At 42.1% G+C, this 26,072-nt stretch overlaps 1 protein-coding gene across 1 annotated transcript in view; it reads right to left on the minus strand.

The window, feature by feature from the left end:
- The window catches only part of MTCL1 (microtubule crosslinking factor 1), a 152,363-nt gene extending 127,312 nt beyond the window's left edge, over positions 1-25,051 (minus strand). Inside the window, exons 1-3 of the mRNA XM_036244612.1 lie at positions 23,960-25,051; positions 12,928-13,152; positions 11,511-11,669 (exon numbers count right to left, since the gene is read on the minus strand). Of these exons, the coding sequence (XP_036100505.1) occupies positions 11,511-11,669; positions 12,928-13,152; positions 23,960-25,051 (1,476 nt within the window). The remainder of the gene's footprint in view (positions 1-11,510; positions 11,670-12,927; positions 13,153-23,959) is intronic.
- Positions 25,052-26,072: the final 1,021 nt, after the last annotated feature.

Consider the following 26,072-nt stretch of genomic DNA (forward strand, 5'->3'; position numbering starts at 1 on the left):
GACACACTCAATGAGTGGACTCAGTGGGTATCAGAGCCCTGATAAAGTAAGTCTTACTCTGTGTGTTGGGCCCCTACACCACTGATCCTCCAAGGGAGTCAGAGGCCAGTGGTCAGTGGGCATAGCCAGTCTTTGCAGTTCATTAGCCTGAGTTAATCCCTCCCATTTATAGGCTAACATCAATCAAGACTCAATTACAACAGAAGGGAGTACAGTTCACACTAGGGATGCACCTCGAGGGCCCAGCTGGGGTGATCAGGGAGGCTGTGCCACTGGATTTTTTGGAACACCTACAACAATAGGCCACCCTACGAAGCCTAGAAGACATAGCAACTCTACCTAATACATACAAACAATCACAGGGAACCAGCCAAAATCAGGGGACAAAGAAACATATCCCAAATGAAAGAACAGAACAAAAACCAAGTAAAAGAACAAAATAAAATGAAGACAAGCAATCAATCAGATGCAGAGTTCAAAACACTAAATATAAGGTTGCTCAAGGAACTTAGTGAGACATTCAAGGAACTCAGGGAGACCTTCAAGGAACTTAAGGAGACCTCCAAGTAACTTAGTGAGTACATCAACAACATAAAAAAGGACCAGTCAGAAATGAAGGATGCACTAACTGAAACAAAGAATAACTTACATAAAGAATAACTTACAGTGAATCAATAATAGAGTAGGTAAAGCCAAAAAGCAAACCATCAATTTGGAATATAAGGAAGCAAAAATTACCCAACCAGAATAGCAAAACAAAAAGAGAATCTAAAAAAACAAGAATAGTGCAAGGAGCCTCTTGGACAACTTCAATCGTGCCAACATTTGCATCATAGGGGTGTCAGAAGGAGAAGAGAGTCAGCAAGAAATTGAAAACCTATTTTAAACAATAATGACAGAAAACTTCCCTAACTTGGTGAAGGAAACAGACATACAAGTCCAGGAAACACAGAGAGTCCCAAACAAGATGAACCCAAAGAGATCCACACCAAGACACATCATCATCAAAATGCCAAAAGTTAAAGACAAAGAGAGAATCTTAAAAGCAGCAAGAGAAAAGCAGTTCATTACCTACAAAGGAGCTCCCATAACACTGTCAGCTGATTTCTCAAAAGAAACTTTGCAGGCCAGAAAGGAATGGCAAGAGATATTCAAGGTGATGAAAAGTAACGAACTACAACCAAGACTACTCTGTCCTCCAAAGCTATCATTTAGAATCGATGGACATATCAAGAGTTTCCCAGACAAGAAAAATCTAAAGGAGTTCACCACCACCAAACCAGAATTATATGAAATGTTGAAGGGTTTTCTTGAAGGAGAAGAAGAAGAAAAATATGAACAATAAAATAGCAATTAATACATATCTATCAACAATTGAATCTACAAACAAAATGAGTAAGCAGAACAAAAACAGACTCATAGATACAGAGAACTTTTTGTTGCTTGCCAGATGAGTGGGGGCTGGAGGGTTGGGTGAAAAAGATGAAGGAATTAAAAAGTACAAATTGGTTGTTAAACTAATGAGCATCAAAGGGAAGAGGGGAGGGAGGGCAGGATGAGATAAACCAAAGAACTTCTATGCATATATGCATAACCAATGGACACTGACAATAGTGTGGGGAAGGCAGGAGGGGGGTGGGATTGGGAAGGAGGGGGTCATTGGGAAAAAAAAGAGGGGGACATCTGTAACATGTTCAACAATAAACATGAGTTTAAAAAAAATGACTAAAGGATAATAAATAGAAAGTAAGAAGAAAAATGGGTTTAGGAGGAAGGAGTAACTCTTATGAAGCAATAATGACAGACTGGAAAACATGCAAATGAATCTAAATGAGCCGAAATTATTAATCAACTTTGGGGGGTGTTTTTTAAAAGAGAAAACTAAAATGATACTAAACAACAATGGGATGAAAGATAGGAATAAACTGGAGTTGAAGCCTCCTAAGATGCCTGTATTATTCAGAATAGAGATAATGATCAGTTTTAGATGTGATGTGAAGCATGTAACATATACAAGAGTATTCACTACAATAGTACTAGAATGTATAACTTCCTAACCAAGAAAGAGAACATGATAATTAAAAACTCATTCAATCAAAGAGAAATCAACATAAAAATGAAATAAATAAAAGGCATGTAATATAAAAAGCATAAAATACAATAATAGCCCTGTCCGGTTTGGCTCAGCAACTTGAGTGTCAACCCATGAACCAATGAGTCTCAGGTTTGATTCTGGTCAAGGGCATGCACCTAGGTTGCAGTTCATCCCTAGCCCTGGTTGACGGCATAAGGGAGGCAGCCAGTGGATGTGTCTCTCTCACATGGATGTTTTTCTCTCTCCTTCCCTTCCATTCTATCAGAAAATAAATGAAAAAATATCCTCAGGTGATGGTTAAAAAAAATACAGTAATAGAAATAAATGCAAATAAATACATCAATAGCAACAATAAATGTAAGTGCAGGAATAAACTTAACCAAAGAAGTAAAGGACCCATTAGCAGAAAACTATAGAACATTGAAAAAAGAAATAGAGGAAGATATAAAGAAGTGAAAGCACATACCTTGCTCATCAATTAGAAGAATTAACATCATTAAAATGTCCATACTACCCAAAGCAATCTATAGATTCAATGCAATCCCCATCTAAATACCAACAACATATTTCACAGAACTAGAACAAATACTTCAAAAGTTCATAGGGAAACAAGAAAGACACCGAATAGCCACAGCAATCTTTAAAAAGAAGGACAAAATAGGTGGAATCACAATACCAGATATCAGGTTATACTACAAAGCAACTGTAATCAAAACAGCCTGGTACTGGCACAAGAATAGGCATATAGATCAGTGGAACAGAACAGAGAACCTGGAAACTGACCCAAGTCATTATGCTCAATTAATATTTGACAAATGTGGCAAGGGCATACAATGGAGTAAAGACAGCCTCCTCAATAAATGGTGTTGGGAAAATTGAACAGCTATATGCAAAAAAATGAAAGTAGACCATCAACTTACACCATACACAAGAATAAACTCAAAATGAATAGAAGACTTAAATGTGACTCGTGAATCCATAAAAATTCTAGAAGTTTCACTGATACATCACCTAAGGCAACAGAAACAAAGGAGAAAATGAACACATGGGACTACATCAAACTTAAAAGCTTCTGCACAGCAAAAGAAACAACCATCAAAATGAAAAGGGAACCTACCATATGGGAGAGAATAACTGCCAATGATACATGAGATAAGGGGTTAATTTCCAAAATATATAGAATACTCATACAACTCAAAAAAAGGAAGACAAAAAACCCAATTAAAAAATGGGCAGAGGAGCTAAATAGACATCTCTCCAAACAGGACATACAATTGACCAAGAGACATATGAAGAAATGCTCAACATCACTAATCATCAGAGAGATGCAAATTAAAACAACAATGAGGTATTGCCTCACACCTGTCAGAATGGCCACCATCAACAAATCATCAAACAAGTGTTGGCGAGGGTGTGGAGAAAAGGGGACTCTAGTACACTGCTGGTGGGAATGCAGACTGGTGCAGCCACTATGGAAAACACTATGATGCTACCTCAAAAAATTAAAAATTGAATTGCCATTTGACCCAGTAATCCCACTTCTAGGAATATATCCCAAGAAGCCTGAAACACCAACCAGAAAGAATATATGTACCCCTATGTTCATAGCAGCACTATTTACAATAGCTAAGATCTGGAAACAGCCCAAGTGTCCATCAGTAGACAAATGGATAAAAAAGCTGTGGTATATATACACAATGGAGAACTATGCAGCTGTAAGGAAGAAAGATCTCTTATCCTTTGAAACGACATAGAGAAACCTGGAGAGTATTATCCTAAGTGAAACAAGACAAGAAGAGAAAGACAAATAACACATGATCTCACTTATTTGTGGAATATAATGAACATAACAGTCTGAGGAACAAGGTAGAACCAGAGTCATGGAAGTAGGGTACAGATTGACAATCCTCAGTAGAGGGGATGGGGGGAGAGAAGAGATAAACCACAGAACTTATATGCATGTATGCATAACCAATGGACATGGACAACAAAGCTGGGGTCAGGGTGGGGGGTATGGGGAGTAGGGTGTCAATGGGGAAAAAAGGAGAAAGATCTGTAACAAAAATAAATTAATACAAAAATGTAAGTGGAAAATTTTTTATAAGAGAGATTCTCATTCCATTTTTAAAAAGGTAGCTATGGCCCCAGCTGGGTGGCTAAGTTGGTTGGAGTATTGTCTGGTACACCAAAAAGTTGCAGGTTTGATTTCCATAACTAGGGCACATACCTAGGTTGAGTTTGATCTCTGGTAGGGGCATGTAGAAGAAGCAACTGGGAGATGTTTCTCTCTCTCTCTCTCTCGCTCTCGTTCTCTCCCCCCTACCTCCCTACTTCCTTTCCACTCTCTCTAAAGGTCAATGGGGAAAATATCCTCAGGTGATTATTAACAACAACAAAAAAATAGCTATAGTCTATTCACAATAAATACATCTAAAACATAATGACAAAGAATAACAAAATCACCAGAAAAAGCTATACCAGGCAAAAACTAACCAGAAGAAAATTGGTATAGATGATTAAAAACAAAGTAGACTTTCAGCAAAAAGCATTACGTGAAAATAAAGAGGTCATTACCAAATGATAAAGAGAACAATTCATTACAAAGAACAGTTCTAAATCTGTATGCATTTATATTCAAAGTATGTAAAGCCAAATTTGACAGATTACAAGAAAATTTGAATGCAAAATGATAATGGGTGATTTCACCATAACTTTATTTCAAATAGATATCTTTAGCAAACAAAACAAAACTATAAAGGATATAGAAAATTTGAACTCTACAATTAGCAAATGATCTAATACATTTTTCCAAATTGCAACAATCCACTAATGGACTATAAATCAAACATTAAAAAAAATAAAACTGAATAGCCCTGACCAGTTTGGCTCAGCGGTTAGAGCGTCGGCCTGCAGTCCGGAGAGACCCGGGTTCGGTTCCCGCTAAGGGCACGTACTTCGGTTGCAGTTTGTCCCCAGCCCTGGTTGGTCGTGCGGGTGGCAGCCACTCGATGTGTCCCTTCACGTCGATGTTTCTCTCTCTCTCCCTTCCTCTGTCTCCCTCCCACTCTATCTGTACAAAAAAGGAAAAATATCCTCGGGTGAGGATAAAAAAAATAAAAAAATAAAAAAATAAAAAAAATAAAACTGAATAGAATTAAAAATATCAGAATGTATCCCATACAGCAAAGATAAGCATTATTTTGTAAAACCTTTATATTTTGTATATTGAGTGATCATATAAAATGTACTTCTTGCTGTGGGTTAAAGTTTGAAAATTTTCAATCTAATGAATTTAAATTAAAGTCTTTACCCCAAAATTGGGACATACACATTATTCTCAAGCACTCAAGAAATATTTACAAAAAACTGACCATTTACTAGGCACAAAAGAAGTCACAACCAAACCCAGAGAGTCAATATCATATCCTAAATGGTGATGAAAGGTGTCCCACAAGAGCTATCTGACTGCTAGTTGGTTACCTGGGGTTCCATTCAACAATCCTGCGGGTGGTGGTGGGGGGAGGGGTGTGAAATGGGTAAAGTGGGTCAAAAAGTTTAAACTTCAGATATAAAACAAATACTAAGTCATGAGGATGTAATGTACAACACGGTGACTATAAATAATACTGTATATTTGTATATATGGACTGCTAATAGAGTAGATCTTAAAAGTTCTCATCATAAGAGAAACAAAACATTTGTAACTATGTATGATGTTGGATACTACCTAGACTTGCCATGGTGATTATTTTGCAATATATACAAATAGCAAATCATTATGTTGTACACCTGAAACTAATATAATGTAAATGTTAATTTTACCTCAGTAAGAATAAAACTAAACACCAACCCTAATTCCTTAGAGTGATCTAGAACAAATCTCTGTCCCTTGCAAGTGCCAACTAAGGTGATATTTATTATTTGCATTTAGCATGCAGTAAGCACTCGAAAATTTTGGTAGAAAAATTTTTTTGGTAGAGAAATGTTGCTGAATAAAAGTTCTTGGAGAAGTTTAAACTAAGCTAAGATTAACAATTTTTAACTTTTTGAAATATTCTTCCATAGAGTTGAGTACTATAAGATATATACCACCCTTCTCCTCCAACAAAAAGCAAAAATTTTTTAGCTTGCACAAGTGGAGGGGTGGAGGGTGTTTGGGTGCATGGACCATGGCATGAACAGTCAGGAAATAAGCAAGCAAAAGGGACGATTCCAGGTGGGTTAATATTTCAGCCTTCTTTAATCATCTCATCTGTCATTGGAGAAGTAACTTTTCCTAGACACTCCTCTATTAGTTCAAAGAGGACCAGAGGACATAGCCTCTTTTCATCTTTCTCAACTGCCTTTTATTTCACTCAAGGGTTTATAGCCTAGGGGTGGGAACCCCAGCTGGGAGACAGAGAAGGGTCAGGCAAGAAAGGTCCTTTGGGTCATGCTAAAGAATTAAACAATTGGAAACCAAGGCAAGTCTGAGCAGAGAGTAACACATTTGGGGGGATGTTGGATAAAACAGAGAAGGAATGACTAGAAGTAGTAAAGGGCTTCAATGTGGTAATTATATAGAGTCAGCCCTCAAATATTCATTTGAGAGAACACTGATGAAAAGTATTGATATGTTCCCTATGTAACTAGCTAGTTAATATTAGTGACAAGACAGAAGCAAAGGGCAGGCCAGACAGCATGGTCATCTAGGCAGCTTCACCAGACAGCTGCAAGCTCCACATTCCCCAGGGCCCACCGGTACATTCCCTGCAAATCACCAAGGAAAGGGATCAAACAAAGGGGAAGATGGCTCATTGGCAGTGAAGTTGAAGTCAGGGTAGCTAGGGAAGGTGCTCGCCTGTCAGTCTAACTTGGGAAAAAGATAACTGACTAGAGGGGCAGAGCCAATGCAAGCATGTGAAATCCTGAAGGCTTAACTGGTTAAGCTCCTAGTTGTAACCCCAAGACCAAGAGTTCTCACTCTCTTACTCCCCTTGCTTTGCTCCTGCTTCCTCGTACTTGCTTACCCCAACGTCTGCACTAGCCTGCTATGTGGCCCTAATAGACACCCAACCAAGGCCATGCAGACCCCACATGCAATGGATTGTACCCAGGAACATGAGCTAAATTAGCCTGATGCTGGACTGGACTGTATTTTAATATGGAGCAAAGACCTTGGGTGGTGGCTTCAATCTTAGCCCAGCTGAAGACAAAAGGGGACTTTTTCCATGGCGGGACGAAGGGAGATGGGACCTTGGAGGGGAATTCCCTTAATGTTACCTCATTAATAAAGCTTTCCACGATACCTCATTCTCCCGTGGGGCCTCGGGAAGTTCTTGTTCCTGCAGCATCCCAAGAGCTCCACTTTTCCAGTAACAGGTAGGGACACAGAGGACACCCTACTGATAACAGATAGTATAGAGAAAGTAAAAGTTTTCATTGAGGTTAAAAGTAAGCCTTATAGCCCTGACCAGTGTGGCTCAGTTGGTTGGAGCATAGTCCTGTGCACCGAAAGGTGGCAGTTAGATTGCCAGTCAGGGCACATACCCAGGTTGTGGGTTTGCTTCCCAGTCTGGGCACAGGTGAGAGGCAACCGGTCAGTGTTTCTCTCTCACATTGACGTTTCTATATTTCTCTCTCTCTCCCTTCCTCTCAAATCAATTTTAAAAAATTAACCATTGTAAAATGTAAGCTAGTGGCATTTAGTACACTCAGTGTTGTCCAACCATCATGTCTACCTAGTTCCAAACATTTTCATTATTCAAAAGGAAACCCCACACCCATTAAGCAGTCCACCTCCCTTCTCCACTCTTCATAGGCCCTTTAAACAACTAACCTTTTTTCTGACTGGATTTACCTAGTCTGGATATTTGCTATAAATGAAATCATACAATATGTCTGACTTCTTTAACAGCCTATTTTTGAGGTTCATCCACATTACAGGATGTATCCATGAAAAAGAAATTTCTAAGACTGCAAAAGCAAGGAACAGTTGAACCTTAAGCACCCGGCAGGCAACTGGAGGTGGGAAGCAAGAGAAGTAAGAACAATAACAATGACTTAAGCCTGAGTGACTGAAAGGACAGTGGCACCATTAACCCAGCTGGGAAAGACAGAAGGTGCAGGTGGAGGCAAGGGCATTAAGTCTGTTTCTGACACACGGAGTTTGCAAAGCTAGGAGAAACCATCTTGGACGTGTCCACCAGGCAGCTGAAAATAGTCTGCAGTTTAAGAGAGAGCAGCCCAGCAGAGGCTGCAGAGCTGAAGAGGCACAAAGATGCGCTGTTCTGCTGTCTGAGGCCAAGGGGGACATCCACTTCTATCACGTAGAGAAACACACAAACTGCCCTTGCCTTTTTCAGACATGGATGCATCCATTTACAAAACTTCAGAGGTGAACAATAACGAGCAAGGCTCAGGAGAAAGAAATATTATCTTCACCCTAGAGCAAAACTCACGGGGTATTTTGTTCTGGCTTTCATAGAAAGAACCCATTCACGGAGACCACTGCTGGCATTTTCCAATAAATGCCTCCTCCACCACGTCTGAGCCTTATCGCTGGGCTCCGTCAGTCTCTACTTTCAGCACAGTCTACCTGCGTCTGACCCTCCTCGGGCTCCTATTGGTTTTATGATTTATTTAGAACAGTGATTGTCAACCTTTTTCATATCACAGCACACATAAACTAATTCCTAAAATTTTGCAGCACACCGAAAAATATATTTTTGCAGATCAGACAAAAAAAAAGAAATAATTTTGATTGATTTACAATAATAGTAGTAGTAATAGTAGTAGCAGTAGTAGTAGTAATTATCTACCCCTTTTGCTCCAAAGTGACTTTTTAAAAAATCAGTTGCCTATACTTGTATATAAGAATTTCTGGTACCAAGAATTAACCAATCAGACGCACCCTTATTATGTGACACGACCAATAAGATGCGACTCTATTATATGACCTATATATTTATGGTTCAAGACAAGGCATTCACACCAGATCACTATTGTTGTGTTGGCTGTTGTCATTTTTTATCTGACAATCTAAGGGAAAAGAGGTCAGTGCTCTTGACTGAATTTCAGTCATGTACTAAAATGCTTTAAAAATTCTTGCAGCACACCAGTTGAAAATCGCTGGTTTCAAAGTTTGGTATAAATATGCAGCCCCACCAGTCTGACTATAACTCTGGAGGTAAAATTCTCATTGTGTCCCCATAAACGACCCCTCTCTGAGTAACTTTCACCCACAAAGGAAGGGAAGGGCTGACCCCTGCACCTTCTCTCCTCAAATCCAGCCTGAGCCACCCTCACAGCTCTAAAGACCCTAACCTCACACTCGCCTGGCTTTGACAGCAAGAGCGACGGTAATCATTTCTTTCCCAGAGAGCTATTATTCATCACCTGATGCCAAGTCCTACACAGATCCATTTAAATGTGTGCAAAATAATTTTTGTTTGCTTAAAAAATATGTACTACTTGTGTATATATAATTTTTGTATTTATACACAAACTACATTCGTATAAAATTTATGAAATAAGCTTCTAAGTTGTTTTCTATCCCCTCAAGGTCCAGATCAAACCAGAAGTTTTTTATTTATTTTTTAAATGCATTTATTTTTATTTAATTAATTTATTTGTGTTACAGATGTTTCTCCTTTTCTCCCTATTGACACCCTGCTCCTATTCCCACCGCCTCCCCCCACCCCATCCAGCATTGTTGTCTATGTCCATTGCTTATGCTTATATGCATAAGTTCTTTGGTCAAATCAGAAGTTTTGAGGGAAAAAACAACATTCTAGTAAACTTAGACCAAAGGAAAAAGAGGAAAGTAAACTACTAGGAATAGTAAGTGCAGAGATAAGAGATCCACAGTCAGAGGAAATTCCTCCAGTCCTGGGGGTAAGGACATACACCAGGGAAGGAGCAGGGTTTACCCAGTACCTACCTCTTCCTCTGTGAAGCTCACTGAGTCCCTTAGGAAAGCTATAGTCCCCACAGCTCCACATTCTCAACCTCCTTCACCCCCTCACCCAGCAAATCTCCAATGACACCCATGTGCCAGGCACTGTTCTAGGCACAGAGACCCCACAGTGAGCCGGAAAAACAAGACCACCCAACCCACAGAGCTCGAGTTCTAGAGGGGCATTAGTGAAGGAGGGCACAAAGAAATAAAACACACAGCATATTCAGATAAGTGGTGACAACATACATGTAATTTCCATAATGTATCAGATGGGAAGGCAGACAGGGATGGCCAGGGTGGAGAGAGGGACAACTTAATGTGTATGTGTTGACGGGAGACATGGGCAGACACCCGCAGATGAAGGAGTGACCCACAAGCGGTTGGGTCTCTGGAAAGAGAACCTGTCAGGGGAGGGTAAGCTCAAGCTGGCATGACTGTGAGGAGAGGGAGTTGGGAAGGAATCAGAGTGATTCCACGTACCAAACTGAACTGAAACACCTTGAGAGCAGGGCCTATGCTGCCATACTCGCATCTGCATCCCCAGAGCCTAGCACAGGGCTTGAATGAAGTTGGGTGGACGGACAGGGAATGGCTAATGGATCAGGAAGCTTAGCCAAAGGAAAACTAAAGTGCCGTGGAAGGCTGTTAGCAGGTAATATGCCGGCTTTAACAATCATCTTTTTTTTTTTTAACCATCATCTTAAAGCCTTCACCAGTAGTTTTTAATTTCATTAATATGCAAAATATTTTCCAAGAAAATACTCAGCTTTAACCTTATAGTAGAAGTCAACAAAAGAACAAGATTTACATTACTGTACACAAATGAGTATATATATATACATATATATATATATATATATGTATATATATGTGTATATATATATTTTCACATATATTCATTTTCTAGACCACTTTGCTAAGACAAAGTTACTCCCCAAAATTAAAAAAAAAAATCTGTACTTAAGTAGTATTGGCTGAATAACAGATATAGGTAGCATACATACATTACCTGTTTACACAGACAACCAAAACATATTTCCCAGCTTGTTAGAATAAGAGAAGACTTTCGAGAAAAAGTTACCACTTACTATTGTATTCCAGTAATAGTGCACAACATTTGGGCACATAAAAAAAATTAATGGCCAGCTCATCTGAATGGAAATTATTAAAAATAGCTTTAGACCAGGGTTCAACAAGCCTTTACTGTAAAGGGCCAGGGGGCAAATGTCAGGTTTTTGCAAAGAACATACAGTCTTGATCACACAGTTTTTCTTGCTTTCTAAGTTTATTTTGTGTGGTGGTAATTGTATTTCAATGCTATAAAAACTGTAAAAACCATTCTTACTTCCAAGGCCACGCATACAGACCATAGTTTGCCCACCCCTGGTTTAAACCACAATAATAATGGGACACTTGGAGTCCCTAGTTCCTCACAATTAAACCCAAAGGAGAAATACCCATACATTTCCAGATTACCTCTTTCAATCTCTCCAGCTCGTTTTGGAGAGCCTGTTTGGATATTTCCACTTCAATCATCTGCTGTCGGAGTGTTTCATTTTCATCTTCAGCTTTAGCACGCTTTTCCTCCACAGTTTCAAGTTCATGGTGCAATCTGACAGATACATCTTTGGCTACCTGCAGAGACAGTCATCAGGATATGAAGCTTTGTGTATGCCAAGGCACAATTTTTGAGGCAGAATCATTAAGTGATACGGTATTACACCAAAGAGCAAAGACCTTAGCAATATTAACAAACTTATTTTTAAAAGCAGGTATTAAAGTGTGATGTCCACACTATGAGGAAGAATATAACTTTTATCTATTAAAACACCACTTTGGGTGGCCTACTTCCTTATAGGCTATCAGCAAGAATGTTAATTCTGCTCAGGTGTACATGTTTTAAATGATAAATTAGAAATAACAGTAATAATAATAAACAAATATTTGTTACCTAAGGTAATATTAAACCTATCTGCTAAAAAAATAATAATTCTGTAGAAGATGTTTAATGTAGTCAAGTTTTAAATTGTCTTCTTTGGTAAAATATTTGAATGTTAAAAAGCAGTTAAACATTTTTACTTTCTAAAAGGAAATAAGATTTTGCAAAAGAGATATAAGTCACCCTTGTATCACACTGAATGACATTTTGTAAGTGGTTTATAAATTTGATAGAATTACAAAGATTCTTTTCCTGTTATCATAATGAAAGGCTAGATGAGGTTTCACAAGCGCTCCCATAATAAGGAAGACATTATGCATAGATCATCTCTAGATGAATGATTTGGTAATCAGGCATGAGAGAAGCCATGTTACCCATGGAGACAGCAAGTGGTTTAAAGTCTAGGATTTCTTCACCTCATCCCCACTTCTGTCAATGGTTCTCAAAGACACTTTCAACAATTAATTATGATCTTATTTCTCCTCAGTTAAATCATCACCACACTGTACAAGTCTCATTTGGGTTATGGTAATTTCAGGTTTTTTACATTCTAAAAACTTAAATAACAATAAAAATGTTAAGTGATTGTGGTCAACTCTTAAGAGTAGTCTTTGAATATAACTGAATTGATAATCAAGAGATTTTTAAAATATTTCAAATATTTAGAAGGAGTTTCTGCATACAATTGCCAAACCAATTACCAGGCATTAATTCTTTTTTATTATAGATCTATTACTATGATTTCTTTTCTTTCTTTCTTTTAAATCTTGGGTCATCAAAGCCATATCACTACACATACCCTATGACCCTTGTTCATAAAGTGAACAAAAATGTTCACGCTGAAATCTGTTGAGAGGGAGAGAGAAGCATGAGAACATTAAGACCACATGTAAGTGGGGTCGGAGGGCTGCGTTTTCAGATCTGCGACCTCGTCCATCAGCCCCGCTCACTCACCTTTAGGTCCTGTTCCAGACTTCGGATAAGCTCACCATCTACTTGGCCAGTCTCTGCCACTTTCAGGCTTTTTTGCTCGGCTTTCCTGAGGCGGTACTGCAGGATTCGGCAGTTTTTATTAGCACGGTCCAGTTCTCGCCGAAGCTCCTGCAGCTGGTAAACATCTTCCTCTAAATAACTGTCCCGCATCTCCTCCATTTCAGCCCGGAGTTCATCCAACTCATCCTACACAAGCCAGATAGAGTAGATTTATAAGCCAAGTATGTCAGAACAAGGATAATGTCTCGCTTCCACACCCCCTCTGTGATACTAAATATTAACTATGGATACACTTACCCAGTGGCCTATGGCTACGCCTGTGTGGCACAGGGACCTCTGGAAATTCTCACATGAGAGAATATCACCAGATGTCTGTTCAAATCTTATGGATCCAGAAACTAAAGTCCAGCCTAGATTATTCATCATAGTCTCTCCATATTTATTTCATTTCCAATATTTCCTTACATAATCACAGTCATAAATGGAATAACTCTGCAGATAATTAAACCTTTAGATTCAAACCAAACATTGACCCTCATCTCTAAGGCACAATCCAGGTTCAAAGATGAGTCAGAAGCCACTGCCTTGGAAGCACATGAACTTGAGTGGAATCATAACTGTGAGCTGCCCTGGAATGATAACGTACCTGCCAACGTCCCTAAAATTCTGTTCCACGATACAAATCTCAGCACTGACTAGGTGTCTCCCAGTTCTAAAGATAAAAACTTTTTCATTGTTTAAAATACACATTGGGTTTGTTTTTTCCCATTCACATATCCTTTATTTCCTGCCTCTATTTTACTTTGCTGCCAATATGAAGACCCTCTGGATACAGGAAAAACCCAGGTGTTGTCCCTGGCTCTCCTCCAACCCTCCTCTTCCACAGCCAATCCAGGTCTGTTAGCTCAACATCAAAATATCTTGGGGGCTCTCTTCCCAAGGACCACACCCTCCATCCCTGTCAAGGGGCAACTGGACACACAGGTAAGTTTATCACTTGGGACTCTGGGCTTCCCATCTCACCCTCTCCTCTTCCATAGTCCATTCTCTACCCAGAGAGTTATCCTTTAATATGTAACTCAGACCTCCTCCCATACTCAAACCCTCCAAAGGCTTCCCACCATACCCAGAAATTCTTCAAAGGCCTCCCCAGGACCTCTGAGCTGCCCTCTTCTTCTCTGGTCCCAGGAGGTAGAGAACTGCTCCAACCTTTCACCTGTTATGCTCTCTTCTTAAAACGCTCCTCCCAGCGTTTTGTGAGGCTCCTGTCTCATATTTGGAGAGCACATGATGCATTTGCTGACCAACATCCCCTGCCCGCCCCCCACAACTTCACAGTCTCTCATCCCTTGCTTGCTCTATTTTTTTTCCACCTCTTATCGCTGTCATTTATCACCTGTCGCCCACACTAAAGGTAAGCTCCACCAGGGCAGACACCTGAGTGCCCTGTTCCTCTTTGCATTCGCAGCCCCCAGAGCCGTGTGACCCATACATCAGGCCTTCAGTAAATATGTGTGGAATGAATACACAACACCTGTCAACACAAAGAAAGACCAAATCATAAAGACCACCAAAATCAGACATAACTGCACCTTTGCTTTGTTCCAGTCTTGTTGCCTAATTATAAAAAAAAAAAATTCCCAACCCCCTAGACATTGCTGCAATATGTGAGATACATATTTTACTGAAGTATCAGAAAAGATTTTAACAAGGAACAATTAGAAGGAGGGAGATTAAGAAAGCATGCTAGGAATTTTCTTGATTCGTTTGATAATTGATGGTTTAAATGCCTCCAGAATAGGATACACTCTGTCATTCCCATTTATTTTATTCAATTAATATTGAGGCTCAAGGAAAAAAAAATATGCAAAACTTCACCCTAAGTTGTCAGCTCACGTCCTGCCATTCAGTTTGCTCCTGGATTCTCCCTATGCTTGCCAATTCTGCATTTTTTTCTTAAAACTGGAGATTTCCTTACAATAAAGCACAAGAGTTTCCCCAATATTAGTACTTCAAGTAGATAAGAAATAGAACAGAAAGAAACCCCCTGAAGAGTACTTTATCCTGCATAAAATTAAGTATAAAACTGTAACAAATAAATAAATTGGGAATCTTTATGGAAAAATACAGAGTGGCACAAATAGGGTGAAGACTTCTCCAGCCACCATCACCTGTATGCAGTGGTCTATGGAAAGCACAGAGGTGCCATCTCATTCCCTCAACCCCAGCCTGTAGAGTCTCCCCACTCTGTCCACACTACTCTAACCAAGAGAATGGCCTCCACTGAACATACATGAACAGAATGGACTGGCTGGCTCTTCAGGGGACTGGAGAATGCAGGTGTTTCATCAAGGTCCTTGCCAACCTTCAGCAAAGAGGTTGTAACTGATGCTGGATCTCCCTGCTGATGCAGCTCAGGAGCTGTGCCCCTGTCCCCATCCATGCTGGAAGAGACCAACTGCCGATCAAAAGCTTTAAATGGGTCTTGTGAATGTCATTCTTTTGATAAGAGAGTATCTTCAAAATCATGGTCAAGTTTCAACCAACTTCCATCCATGAATATGATGAATCAGACTTTGAAAGAGTCTAATCTTTACCCTGGTGTCTGAGGACAGTTAAAAGGTAGTTGTGTTATTGAGTAACTAATAAAAAATGGTTCAATACAAGCATACAAGTAATATAAACAAATACACACACACACACACAAATATACAGAACTTATGGCTGTTTGCGGAAGGAATTGTTTGTGATTGCTTTTCCATCTTTCTTAGAAAGCTTGTCCCTAAAAGCCAAAGTCATTAATACCTGGAATTACTTATTACTCAAACCAAAGTTTTAAAAATGTGATATAGCCACAAGAAGATATAAGATAGAACTTCCAGGCATAAAAATGTTCTCTAGTTTTCAGACATTATAACGGGAGAGCCCTCATCGACCCTCATGTTAAATGCTGGATATGGGAGGGTGGGGCAGGGATGGGGAGAAGCGTATTAATGGGGGGAAAAGGAGAAACATCTGTAACAAAAATAAATTAATAAAAACAATTTTTTAAAAAATGTAAAGCATACACCAGCTTTTTCAGACTTAGTATGAGAAAAGTAAAATATTAATTTTAAAAATAATTGAATGTTGAAATAATTGAAATATTTTGAATGTTGTTATATAAAATATAGTATTAAAATAAAAAATAAAATTACAAAATAAATAAATACATGCTGGATATGTTATATAGATATATAAACAACCAATGCAAGCTAAAAAAAAAAAACAAAAAACAAAACCTATTTGAGGGCTAAATTAATCCACACTTCCAAATCATTAAGTAAGCCAGATATAAACAACTAATATTTTTGGCATAAATAATTACCAACATTAATTGCACTGAGGCAAAATTAGGGAGAGACCATATGTATTTGAATCATTGCTTTTATAACCCATATTTTACCTAAATTTATAGAATAAAAGACATTCGTTATTAAGCACTTTACCTTCATTACTAACCCTACAATAACCCTTCCAGGAACATATTACCCCCATTGTATAGACAAGAAAACCAAACCACACTAGTTAACATGTCTGAAGTCCCAGACAATAAATGGAAACCAGGCTGCAAACCCAGGCTGCCTGGTTCCAAACACACACTCTTTTCAATAAGTCCTACAAATTATTTGCAACAACCAAGACAAATGAAACAATAATAGGCTTTAAACTGTACTTTTAAAAGCCCACTGTCAGTGTAAAATAACAAAATTAGGCTAACATTTAGAGCTTGACAATTGTCAGTGTGTATGTATATCCATTATCACAACTGATCCTCAGAAAAACATTGCAATGTGCAGCAAATATATTAATAACTCCCTTTTTAAAGTGAGGAAATTAAGATTCTAAAAGTTTAAATGGTTTCCCAACACATTCAGAGATGGGATGAAGCCAGTGTTTAAACTCTTTTCATAGAGCCTTGAAAAAAAGCAATTTTCAGGTTCAGTGAAAAGAATTTACAAGAAAAGCACATTATAAACCATGTACGCTGGCAGCAGACATTTGGAAAGCAAAAACTGTGATTATTCAAATTAGGGTCATGATGGACAGTGATTTTCAAACTAACTACATTAATTTTCTGAAAGCATGCTCTAATTTGTACTAAAGAATGGTAATATATCTGCCATTTAAATGTTCAAGAAAACCAAATCAAACAGAACATATAATGTTTCTGGCATATATAGTTTATACATAATAAGTAAAAGTGAAAGATTGCTGTTTTTTTTTTAATATAGAGAAATTAATGAGAAAAAAATTGCCCTTAATCAACAGTTTTATATTGAATTAACATCAGGTCTGTCAGATACTTAAAGGTTAGACCATTATCTCATTGAAAAACACATGTAGTTTTTAAATTAAATATATTTTTCAAATTTTGTATACAAAATGAAATCTTGAAGTGGTATGAATATTCCCCTTTGCCTACAGATAACAAACTGAGCCTTGTTTTATATATTAAATTAGAGTAATAACAAGATACTATGTGTGCACTAGAGTAAACCAAGATTAAAATGAAATGTTTCAATGAAAACTTCTTTGAGGATAGTTTTAGCCACAAATACAAAATAAAACCCAAGTCCATGGTTTCTTAGTATAACTAATGAAAACTCTTGATCATACTGATAATTTTATTCAAGTCATTATCTTCTTTTAACAACCCGAAATCAATAACTACTTGAACAGTAGGAGGAGTCATCTGTCTACTGTTGCAATAATTTCATCTTCTGCAAGTTGTAAACAAAAACTATTGTCTGTTGTAATACACAAATAATCCACCTCATTTCCCTCTGGACAATGGAAATGTTTTCTGCAGAGTCCCAGCTGTAGCTAAGAAAGCACAGGGGCTGCTACCATTATTTACCAAGTGACAGTTCACCCAGCAGCTGATGAGCTGTTTGCCCTGGTCTATATTATCTTGCCTCCCAAGGTTATTACAGCCACTCTTTCAGAGTAAATAAAAAAGGATGTGGAAAGTGAAATGTCAGGAAAGAATAGAAGTGCTGTCCACTTTAACCCTTCCAAAGGAAAGGAAGAGGAGCAGGGGCCAGAGGAGGGAAGGAGGAGCTGAAGCACTTCACAACTGCTGGGCCTTGCCTCATAGTGTCCCCGCCCCTGGGCCACACTGAGCACTTAGAATCCAGGCAGCCAAATTTCAGAGCTTGAAACTCAGGAGATGACCTCAAGTGAGAAACAGAGTGATAAGGTTAGATCAGTGTATCCTATAAAACCAAAAAACCGAAAAGACCTTCCTGATGATCTCCATTAGGAAATCATTCCTTGCAAAGAATTCAATGATATTTGTCCTTGTAGCTAGACTTCTTTTGTTTTAAACATAAATAATTCTTATGAAATAACAGAAAGCAGAGCAAGAATAAGCAGCCCTATCTATAGATTCAATGCAATCCCCATCAAAACATCAATGATATACTTCACAGAACTAGAACAAATACTTCAAAAGTTCATATGGAACCAAAAAAGACCCCGAATAGCGACACCAATCTTGAAAAAAAAGAACAAAGGTGGAGGGATCACATTACCAGATTTCAGGTTATACTGCAAAGCCACTGTAATCAAAACAGCCTGGTACTGGCACAAGAACAGGCAGATAGATCAATGGAACAGAATTGAGAACCCAGAAATGGACCCAAGACAATATACTCAATTAATATTTGACAAAGAGGGCAAGAGCATACAGTGGAGTAAAGACAGCCTCTTTAATAAATGGTGTTAAAAAAAACTGGACAGCTACATGCAAAAAAATGAAACTAGACCATCAATTTACACCATACACAAGAATAAACAAAATGGATAAAAGAATTAATGTGACTCATGAATCCATAAAAATTTTAGAAGAAACTGTAGGCAACAAAATTTCAGATATCATACGCAGCAGAATTTTCACTGATGTATCACCTAAGGCAACAGAAACAAAGGAGAAAATGAACACAAGGGACTACATCAAACTCAAAAGCTTCTGCACAGCAAAAGAAACAACCACCAAAATGGAAAGGCAACCCACTCAATGGGAGAGCATAATTGCCAATGATATATCAGATAAGGGGTTAATTTCCAATATATATAGAGTACTCATACAGCTCAACAAAAGGAAGACAAAGAACCCAATTAAAAAATGGGCAGAGGAGCTGAACAGCATCTACAAATGGCCAAGAGACATATGAAGAAATGCTCAACATCACTAATCATCAGAGAGATGCATTAAAACAACAATGAGGTATCATCTCACACCTGTCAGAATGGCCACCATCAACAAATCATCAAACAACAAGTGTTGGCGAGGGTGTGGAGAAAAGGGGACTCTGGTACACTGCTGGTGGGAATGCAGACTGGTGCAGCCGCTATGGAAAACAATATGGTGCTACCTCAAAAAATTAAAAATTGAACTTCCATTTGACCCAGTGATCCCACTGCTGGGAATATACCCTAAGAAGCTTGAAACACCAATCAGAAAGAATATATGTACCGCCATGTTCATAGCAACACTATTTACAATAGCTAAGATCTGGAAACAGCCCAAGTGTCCATCAGTAGACAAATGGATAAAAAAGCTGTGGTACATATATACAATGGAGTACTATGCAGCTATAAGAAAGATAGATCTCTTATCCTTTAAGGTGACATGGAGGGACCTGGAGAGTATTATCCTAAGCGAAACAAGCCAAGCAGAGAAAGACAAATATCACATGATCTCACTTATTTGTGGAATATAATAAACAACTATCTGAGGAACAGGGTAGTCCCAGAGACGTGGAAGTGGGGTACAGACTGACAATCCTCAGAAGAGGGGGCGGGGGAAAATAAACCACAGAACTTATATGCATGTATGCATGAACAATGGATATGGACAACAAAGCTGGGGACAGGGTGGGGAGGATGGGGGAAGAGGATACCAGTGGGGGGAAAAGGAGAAACATCTGTAACAAAAATAATTAATTAAATAAAAATAAATAAATAAAATGCCGATGATTTAAAAAACAAAAACAAAGAATAAGCAGCCCTTCCCCACACCAATCTCTGCCCATCCTACAGAACATCCGCACTTGGGAGTACATTATTTGGGAGCAAGGGTGGGAGTGTTATGAGTGCATCACCAATAATGTAAAAAGCATTTCAAAGTAGGCCAATAAAGTCAGTGATTAAATCCTACTGAAAAGCTTGTGGAAACAGAGAACATAATTAATATGTTCACAATGAGCACTGTTACCTGATTATCTCAGAGCACTCAAACAGAACACAGTGGTGGCAGACAGCAACATTTTGTAAAAGTCCTCATTAACAAACATGTTTGGGGTTTGTTTGTTTTTTTTATCCTCACCCGAGGACATTTTTCCAGTTTTTGTTCAGATAGAGCGGGAGGGAGAGAGAGGAAGAGAGAGAGAGAGAGAGAGAGAGAGAGAGAAACATCGACGTGAAAGGGACACATCGAGTGGCTGCCACCCGCACAACCAACCAGGGCCGGGGACGAACTGCAACCGAAGTACTGCCCTTAGCGGGAACCGAACCCAGGTCTCTCCGGACCGCAGGCCGACACGCTAACCGCTGAGCCAAACCGGCCCGGGCACATGTTTGGGTTTTGTGTGAGAAAGAAACAAAGGCCTTTGGCCCTGGCTGGCTTGGTTCAGCGGTTAGAGCGTCGGCCTGCGGTCCTGAGAGACCCGGGTTCGGTTCCTGCTAAGGGCACGTATCTCGGTTGCAGTTTGTCCCCGGCCCTGGTCGGTTGTACGGGTGGCAGCCACTCGATGTGTCCCTTTCACGTCGATGTTTCTCTCTCTCTCTCTCTGTTCCTCTCTCTCCCTCCCACTCTACCTGAACAAAAAATGGAAAAATGTCCTCGGGTGAGGATAAAAAAAAAAAAAAGAAACAAAGGCCTTTGGGTAACTGGGCTCAACTGTTCACCTTAATTTCTGAATACTTCCAGAAGTAAAGGGACAACAAGAGTGCTTTTCTGACTGTGTTCATAAAAAATGGATTGAGTGATTTTTGCATTTTTTATCAAGTCACCTTGGTGCCATTTGATGAAGGTAGAAAAGGAATAGAAAGCAGGTCAAGGACAGTCCAATATAGCACAACAAAGGTATACACTTCTCTGTTGACATTTGCTATTTTTTAAAAAATAGAGCAGTCTGGCTAAAAACCAAAAGAATCCCATTTTAATTTCCCAATAAGACATTCTCATATGGTTTTGCAGGCCTTATTTTTCTACTTTGTTACCCACAGTCATTCTAGCTCAGAAAGTGTGACAGTCTTATATAGTAATGATGACAAAACTGACTTGGGAAAGAATGCAATACTTAATGTTGTCACATTCCTCCAGAATATAGTGAAGTAAAGTTTCTGGGCTGCATCTCTTCTTGTTAGTAACATTTGAATAGACAGATGCTCTATCCAATTGCCAGAGCTCTGGGCAATAATCCCTAGGAAAGCAGTAGGTCAAGGAATGCACTTTTGCCTACCATCTGAAAAAGTACCACTGAGCAACAAGAGCAACAAAAAGAAGTTCCTATTTATAAGGTGCATGCTCTAAACACCACATGCAAAGGCATGCCTACTACCTCTGCCCCATGAGGTCATGGATGCTCTCCTCCCAACTTTGCATAAGTGGGTGGCTTTGAAAAAGTCTACCAGGATTGCTATGTTTCTTTCTAAAATTGAACTATTGTAATTTAAGCTTTGGATGACCAAACATGTAACTCACACATATATTTGTGAACGTTCTTCTGGTCTCCTTTCTTCCTTCAGACCTCCTCTACCCAATTCTCTCTCCTGCTGTCAGAGAAAGGCTGGGAGATGGACTCAGGCATAGTGAACAGTTGGTCATGACATTTGCTCCACAGGAAATAGCAACTGAACATTTCCCACAAATTAAACATTGCCAGGGGGACTTATATGAACATTTGTACACAAGCTAGTGGAGAGATATTCATTATGGCCCTTTCACCCAAAAAGAAAATAGAGCCCTTAGGAAAGCTAAACAGTGGGGACATTTTAGCTAATACAACAACTCTAAAGCAAGCAGTGTACTCTGAGAAAAGCAACCTCACTGGAAAGAGGATACAGCCTGGTGCAGTGAAAAGAACAAAGACTCTGGAGGCAGGAAAAACAGAAGCTGCACCACTTACAGTTGTATGACCTTGGGGAAGTCATTTAAGTTTTTTGGGTCTCAGCATCCTTGCCTGCGAAATTGGGATTATGATAAATATACCAATAATCAGACCCTATGTTGTTGTGACGATTCACTGAAATGTCAAATATACCAGACCAGACTCCAGGGTCAGACATCCATACCATTCACTGAGAACAATGTAAAAAAAGAAAGCAAATAACCAGTTAACCAGGAATGAAACCTGAAATGATATCAGACTGCCTACCCTTAAAATCAAAGATGTAATGAGTAACATCTTTTCTTCAAAAATTTTTTTCTTGCTTAGCAGTCATAATTTGTATAAACATTATTTAATCAGAAGCACAGTGGGTCTGGGATTATGCTAAGAGTTGGGATTACAAAACTGAACAAGATGATCTTTCTCACCGTTAGGGAGTTTGCATGTGTTGAAGATTTACCAAAGTGCTGCTTTCAGATACAGTCACACAACATAGTTGCCCTTTCTCTTCAACACCTCTGAATTTCACCCTGTTGTCTACTACATAAAAGTAGGTGACAAAAGCAAATGTACTATTTGAAACATCTCACTCCAAGTCCCAATTTGCTCTCTTTTCTCAGATCACTCCTCTGCCTCACTGTTACTTCTTTGCACAAGATAAAATAACTGCTGGGTTCAGTTTGTCAGAGCAGCTCTGGATAAAAGGTCTAGGTTTAGGAACACTCAGCAGTTAACTGATTCCAATTTGAACTGCACATTTCACTACCATTCACCATAAAGTCCACATCTTTGGTCCCACTGGCCAGAAATGGGCCTCAATCAGGTAGGTTCAGGATTTGCTGAGAAAACTGCAAATCATACAACCCACTGATAAAGGAGGACCACCCCTGTGGTTTGGGAACATATATATTGCCATCTTAACAGAAACATGAATATGTTTGTATCACTGGAGCTATTTACTAACTTTAGGATTACAATAAATTAAAACCATTCTCTCAAGTCACCTCACACCTCAAGTGTCTTAACTCCCCACCCACCACATGCCACCCAACACTGGCTAAGCCCTCCATTCTGCAGCACCCTCCTCCTCCTCCTCAGAGAAAATATGGATTCAGATTCAGAGCCCCAAATCAAACAAGACCAAGAGGTCATTGCTTGCAGGCCCTGCCGAAAAATATTCAAGAGATAGGGCGGCAGAGGTTGAGATTCCCTCGAAAGTGCTGGCATGTGGAGGGAATCAAGTCGCATCTCCTGACACGTAAAAACGAGCTCCCGGACGCTTACATAGGCCTGAGAGGCAAAAACACTGTTGTCCCTCAACCCAGGCCCCGCTCAAAGAACCCCTCTGCTTCTGCTGTTTGAGTGAGACACACAGGACGCCTGAATTTCTGTAATTGCAAAAGAAGCAGTAGGCGAGTTGGTAGCCTAGCCCACCGTATCCTCCGGAACCTACACAGGTGGCTGGGACCAGAGCTCCTTGACCAGGGATACCCGGCCCCTATAGGTGAGGGTGGGCACGTATCCGGGGTAGGGAGGGTCGATGTGTATGCAAAATCTGGTTATAACCACCTCTCCCCCAGCACATGGGGAAAAGGCATCAGAAGGAAGCAAAACTTCTAGAAACAAGAAAAACTAAGTGGGTTCAAACCGGCCTGGACCCACAGGTCTTGTTGCTCCTTCCAGAAGTTTTGGCTTAAGGGCCCAGTACCCTCCGCGTTCTGGAACAGGAAAAGTGAAAGGCAGAAGGGCCGGGAAGGCTGGGCTCACGGGTCCCCGCCCACAACCAGACCCTTCAGGGTAGCCTCAGGACACCTGCAGCAGAGCCGACAGCTCACCTTGAGATAGTCATTCTCCGAGCGCAGCTCCTCCATCTCCCGCAGCAGCTCCTCCTCTTCCACCGCGGGTACCAGTTGGGGCTGCTCGCCCGGGCCGGGCTTCTTGGGGGTCCCGGGGACCGCTCGCTCTGGAGGCGTGCGCCCCCCGGCATCCTCCGCCCCGCTCGGCCCCGGGGACCCCACGGGGACCCCGCCCGGACTGCTCCGACCTCCGAGGAAAGCGCCGGCGGCGGGGGACGCGGTGAGGAGTGCTGGGGGCTCCGGGCTGAGCAGAGGCGTCCCCCGAGCTGCTGGACTCGTAGCGGAGGCTACTCGCAGGGGTTCCCGGTCGCTAGATCCCGTGCCGGACTCGGCGTCGCTGCTGGCGGCGGGTAGCAGGCGCTGCTCGTCGGACAGGGGTTCGGAGGGGCAGTCCGAGAGGTCCGAGCTGCTGTCCGTGTGGCTGATGCGCGAGCCGGAGGCAGGGACTCCGCCCGCGGAGGTCACGGCAAGAATCACCGCGGGAACCGGGGTAGCGGGGATCTGGGGCGAGGTGGTGGGGATCTGGGGCCCGGCAGCGCGGGCTGGGGGCGCCCCGGAGCCGCGTTTGGTTTTGCGGCTTTTGGCAGCCGCGTGCAGTGGCTCGGCCCCGGGCGGCGGCGGCGGCGGCAGTTTTCCAGCCCGGGGCAGCGGCTCGGCGGGCACCGCTCGCGCCGCCCTTCTGGGGCCCGAAGCGGCCTTGGCCCAGCCCGCTGCCCTGGCTCCGGTGCCCGGCGGCGGCTTGTCCTTCGTGCCGGGTGCACTGCCGCTGCGCCGGGAGAGGCGGCCGGGCGCGGCCAGGGTCCCCGGCGAGGGCGGTGCCTTGCCTGCGAGACTAGGCGAGCGCGGGGCGGCGGGCGCCGGGGGTCGGCCGGAGGAGGGGGCGGCCGGGGCTGGGCCAGGCGCCGCGGGCCGGCCGTGCAGATCCTTGAGGAATGGTCTGGCGGGCGAGGGCGCGCGGTGTAGCCGCCTCCGCTCAGCCAGCGGGTGGAGGTGGTGGTGGCGGTGGTGCTGGCCAGGCGGCTGTGGCTTCGCGTCTGGAGTACCGTCCACGGGGCCATTCAGCGTCTCCATGGCTGGGGCCCGGACCGCGAGCAGCTGCTCCGGCGGCAGATGCTCCAGGTGGCGGCGACGGCGTGCAGCCTCCCAGCGCACTGGCTCATCACTGTCCCCCAGCCCCGCCCGGTCTGCGCCCCGCGCTCCCGCGCCGCCCCCACCCCCCTACCCCGCACCCTTGCCCCGTGGATCCCGCGGAGCTCGCCGCCGCCTCGCCTTCTTGCTGAGGTCACTGCCGCCGGAGTTCTCCGGGTACAGGAGTGCGGAGGCTTCCTGCAGCTCGCATCCCCTGGACGCTGCGCTCCGGGCTCGCGGGTGAGCCACTGCGTCCTTGCACACCCGCACTTGTCTCTCGGAGGCGCTGTTGGAGTGCTCCCCGTTCCCGCGTCCTGCTCCTAGCCTACGGCCGGCTGGCTCCCCTCAGTGTCCGCCGGCTTCGGGCCGCGCCCGCTCCCGGCAGAGAGAAACTGCACGCGCGTTCCCCGGCCTCACGGCGCCCTGCGCCCAGCCGCGGGGTGCGCATGTCCGGCCTACTGCCAGCCGGCGCCGGGTGGGGGCAGGAGGGCGGGGCTTCGCTCCCCGCGGCTGGAGCGCCGGGTGCGTTCCCTCAGTTCTCTCCGCTTTGGACCCTAACTTGCTTTTTGAGTCCTCAGAGACAATACCTGGTTCTGGGAAGGAAGGGCAGTAGGAGAGGGGAGCTGGGGGGAGGGGTGCGGGGGAGACTGGCAGTCTGGGAGGTGTGCCCCCCCACACACACCCCGGTGGACTGGTGCTTTCGGGTGCCTCTTTCCCACGTTTGACCAACGTCTGCCAGAGTCGAACTCCTGTCTCCCAGGGCCCCTTAGCTCCCTGCCCCAGTAGTCCTCTCAACGTTGAGCCTGTAGCCTGCACACTCCATTAAGGAATGCTGGTACCCTATTGCAGGTATCGCGTCAAAACAGGCACGACCGTGCTTCACAGTTGGTACCCTCAGTGGCCTCCGGAGCTCAGAGAAGGAGGAGCTACTGTAGCAATAGGAGAAGCTACTCGCCAAGCTTGG

The sequence above is a fragment of the Molossus molossus genome, unplaced genomic scaffold (assembly GCF_014108415.1).
Source record: "Molossus molossus isolate mMolMol1 unplaced genomic scaffold, mMolMol1.p scaffold_m16_p_6, whole genome shotgun sequence".
Lineage (NCBI taxonomy): Eukaryota > Metazoa > Chordata > Mammalia > Chiroptera > Molossidae > Molossus > Molossus molossus.